Raw genomic sequence first — 3,773 nt, 5'->3', positions numbered from 1 at the left:
CCCTTTTATGGAGGTGTTCTTAAATCGGAGGTTATCTCATGCTGATCAGACCAGAAAATCAGCCATTTTCTTGATGTGCGTTATTTAGAAAGTCCGTTGCGTGGGCCATGTCCGTCCATTGGAGGTTAATTTGTACACGTGTAGATGTGTGGGGACAGTAAATTTCGTCCGTTATACAGAATAGAGAGGTTCCGCTATACAGAGGTTCTTTTATACACTACCCAATGGCCTTATGGCCGGGACAAGAGCAACTGTATGTTATAGAGAGGTGTCCGCTAATTGGGGGTTCGTTTTAGAGAGGTTTGACTGTACCTATATGTACAATGTACATGTACGTGTATTACGCTGATACTTAACGATCACAAAATTCAGTAATTCACAATTTTACTAAATATAGTAAAATTCATGTCCAAGTACATTGTGTATGTACATGTACATTTAAACTACATGTACCTCGTCTGTTATTTTGCTGTCATTAGTAACTCTTTCATTCTCCTCCTCCTCCTCCTCCTCGTCACTAGTAGGAGCTGCTGGTACTGCAGTGTGTCTCATGTGGTGAAGATCCTTCTCTAACCTCTCCCTCATGAGGACACCATCTTGATCTGGGGAGAGGGAGGGAGAGAGGGAGAGAGAGAGGGAGGGAGGGACGAGAGTGAGAATGAGGAAGTGGTATGGTTATTTCCTCCATTAATTATTATAATTACTTTGTTTTATTAGTCTTGCTATGATACTATCCTTCCTTGCAATCTCCTTCCTCATTACATTATCCTAAATTAATTAATAAATCAATAAATAAAATAAATAAATAACAGCAACAAAAACAAAAAAAAATTATCGATAATTAAAATGACATTATCCATGACACCTGTCAGTAACTTTGATACAATTACATTAATTAATATGAGGAGTAATGTAATGGGTACTATACATGTTAATACCAGTGTTGTGATGGTTAGTATTGTGAATGAGATTAGGTTACTTACTGGTTTAGTGTTCTTTAGACTGGCATTTCTTTTAACAGTTGCTATTTGAACTAAAGGGAAGAGAAATTAAGATAATAATGTATACCCATACATATACATGTATTATAGTCGTCTACATGAGGGCCCTAAATATTGCAAATTTGCCTAAAAATCAACTTTGTGGATTTAATTTTCGCGAATTTATGCCGTCTGCCATCTTGTACTGTAATAATTTGATTTTTGTGAAGTAATTCTCACGAATCTTCAAAAAATTGTGAAATCCACACAAAATTTACAGCCCTAAAAAGCCTCAGGTATTACATTACCCATACGCACACACCTCCAGACAGGCTGGACTACATGTACATGTACACATTATTAGTACCTTCGTATTGAGAATTCTTCATCAAACTCCTCGTCCACAACATCAACGAGTACTTCTGCTGGTGTTTCGGCCACCTTAACAATAGAGGCTTTGATGGAAGCTATCCACTCAACTGTTCAAGATCAGGTGGAATTGATAGGGAATTCATAGGGAGGAGCTCCTATTCTGAATCCTAAAATGATCCCCCTCCTTAAGAACCTGCTAATTCTCTGTCCGGGAGAGAGCTAAAAAAAGGATCCCAGGTTGCCAGAGGTAGATAGCCCAGACTTGAGGGACCAAACAAGGAGCCTCATTGAGAATTGAAGCCATTCCCAAAGTAAGCAGGTTTGTGTAGAGCTCCCTGTCCCAGCCAGACTGGCCTGGAGAGTGCATGAGCTCAGTACATAAGTCCAGCCCATTACATAGTTGGCATGAGACTTTAGCTATGGAGGCTAGGAGGGAGGGAGAGAGCTTGATTATCGATTCCAGTTTCCCTTTCCTTGCAGTACTAGCCACTATTGACCTGTGGGCCTCTTGTAAGGATTCTAACTCCTGCTCAAACTGAGGGGGGAGAGGGAGGGGAGGGAGGGAGAGAGAGGAGGAGAGAAGTTCAAGAGAGTGAAAGAGAAAGAGTGAACAGAAAATGGTAAATGAAACACATATTTTCTATCAACACTCTAAATAGTGAGAGACATGGAGATAAAGGATTATATGTACATGTACATATGTATATTTACTTTTGATGTTCATTTCATAATTCAATGTTTATCAGCAAAGCTCTCGTTAAACTCCTAAATACAATAAAAACAATGAGATGTAATAATATTAATTGGTTCATTTGTTTAAATGGACATGACTCAAAAATTTTAGACAGAATGGGTTTCAACTATTTAATGTAAAAAAATTGGGAATGATTTTGCAGCCATTTTTTGGACAAAAAAGCATGGACAATAGTCCATAGTTTATTGTTACAGGGAGGGCTGCCAATAGGCTATGTGGGGTCCAGGACAAAAACTTTGATGGGGCCCCTACAGGTCATAGGCGGCTGCAGGCCTAGGCATTGGGGGTCATTGCCTAGGTTAAAAAATTAGACCGGAAGTAGGAACAATGCTATTTAACCCTTTTACCACACCCCTTTAATTAGAAATGCCTAGGCTGAGTTGAACTTCTGCAGCCGCCAAAGCTACAGGTACGGGTACAAGACATATCGTACATGTATTTCACAATTTGACTAAAATTCATGTACTAGTATACATGTACAGGTACATTTAAACTACCTCAGCTCTTATTTTGCTGTCATTAGTAACTCCATCATTTTCGTCATCAACTTTCTTTGTTCCCTGTATATGAAAAGTCCATCATGATCTGTCTGTTACTCTGTTCCAATGCCGCCATATTTAGGGTTAAAATAACAATTAGATCTAATGCCCCACCCAAAACCAGCCCCTCCCTTGTCATTCCTTTGCAAAGTTTGCATCCGGTTAGCTTGTTCTTTGATCAATGGCAACTAAAACCAGTTCTTGTTCCTCTTCTCTGAGTCTCTTCTCTTCTCCTTTGACTATTGGTAATGTTCATTAATTATCTATGTATCATTGAATATGATTTTAGATCAACTTATTGATGTACTTAATCTGTTAAAGAGATGTGGTTTCCCTCAGACAAGATGGCATGAGCTGGGACTGACACTAGGACTTCATAAGGACTTACTAGACGCTATTGAAAAGAATCATCCTGGTGATATATCAAGATGCTTGCTTGAATGCCTCTCCAAGTGGTTGCGTAGAGCTGATAATGTTGACAGTAAAGGAGGAGCTACCTTTGACTCACTGTCAGATGCTCTTAAATCTATGAATGAGAATGCTGCAGCTGACAAGTTAGATCAAGAGAGTAAGTTAATATCACTGATTGTATTAGTATTGACTGTGTGTGTATTCTATAGAAAGTAAAGCTAAGGCTATTGATATATTTAACACTCATCATCCACTCCTCTCTCAGTCTCTCTCTGATCCTGTCAGTGTAGCTATTATGCTTCAAAGAGAGGGTGTCATAACAGGACAAGTATTGGCTAGTGTAGCTTCAGCTAGTCCCTCTGTTCCTAATCAACGTGAAGTCCTGTTAGCTGCCATTATAGTAGCTATTGAAAGCAAGTATAGTTTACTACAAACATTTGCTAGTGTGTTGTGCAAGTTCACTGGTAATGTAAAACTAGGAACAGTTATACAAAGAGACTATGGTGAGCCTATTACATTTCACATAATACCTAAATGATGCTCATAATTTGTTTTTATAGACCAATCCTTCAATGATAATAAGAAGGTTATTAAAGTTGTTATTCCTGATGATGATATGAGCACTGATACATTAAGCACTGGAACAACTACACCATCACCTACTCCACCTAATACACCAACTGGTAGGTACATTGTAATAATGATATTAATATAAAA

General features: G+C 38.5%; 2 protein-coding genes across 3 annotated transcripts; one reads left to right on the top strand and one right to left on the bottom strand.

Annotated features, from left to right (window-relative positions):
• Positions 1 to 423: 423 nt before the first annotated feature.
• LOC109588968 (uncharacterized) lies at positions 424 to 1,626 on the bottom strand. 2 transcript variants are annotated; one of them, XM_020005072.1, is made up of 4 exons: positions 1,348 to 1,626; positions 984 to 1,033; positions 705 to 768; positions 424 to 602 (listed from the first exon to the last, which is right to left on the bottom strand). In XM_020005072.1, the coding sequence occupies exons 1-4, from the start codon at positions 1,388 to 1,390 to the stop codon at positions 439 to 441; spliced, it is 321 nt and encodes a 106-aa protein (XP_019860631.1). In that variant the 5' UTR covers positions 1,391 to 1,626; the 3' UTR covers positions 424 to 438. The 2 variants fall into 2 exon arrangements, 1 of the variants encoding a protein (XP_019860631.1); XR_002188454.1 differs by lacking the exon at positions 1,348 to 1,626 and adding an exon at positions 1,303 to 1,323 and having other exon boundaries at positions 465 to 602.
• Positions 1,627 to 2,686: 1,060 nt separating this feature from the next.
• Positions 2,687 to 3,750, top strand: LOC109588967 (uncharacterized; the record flags this gene model as incomplete). Its single annotated transcript, XM_020005071.1, has 4 exons — positions 2,687 to 2,728; positions 2,967 to 3,126; positions 3,266 to 3,559; positions 3,617 to 3,750. Coding segments are annotated over exons 1-4 (630 nt in total), but the record flags the coding sequence as incomplete, so codon positions are not given.
• Between the last annotated feature and the right edge of the window lie 23 nt (positions 3,751 to 3,773).

This window comes from Amphimedon queenslandica, unplaced genomic scaffold (genome assembly GCF_000090795.2).
Source record: "Amphimedon queenslandica unplaced genomic scaffold, v1.1 AMPQUscaffold_11741, whole genome shotgun sequence".
In the NCBI taxonomy this organism is placed as follows: Eukaryota; Metazoa; Porifera; class Demospongiae; order Haplosclerida; family Niphatidae; genus Amphimedon; species Amphimedon queenslandica.
This window is presented reverse-complemented; position numbering and strand designations above follow the sequence as displayed.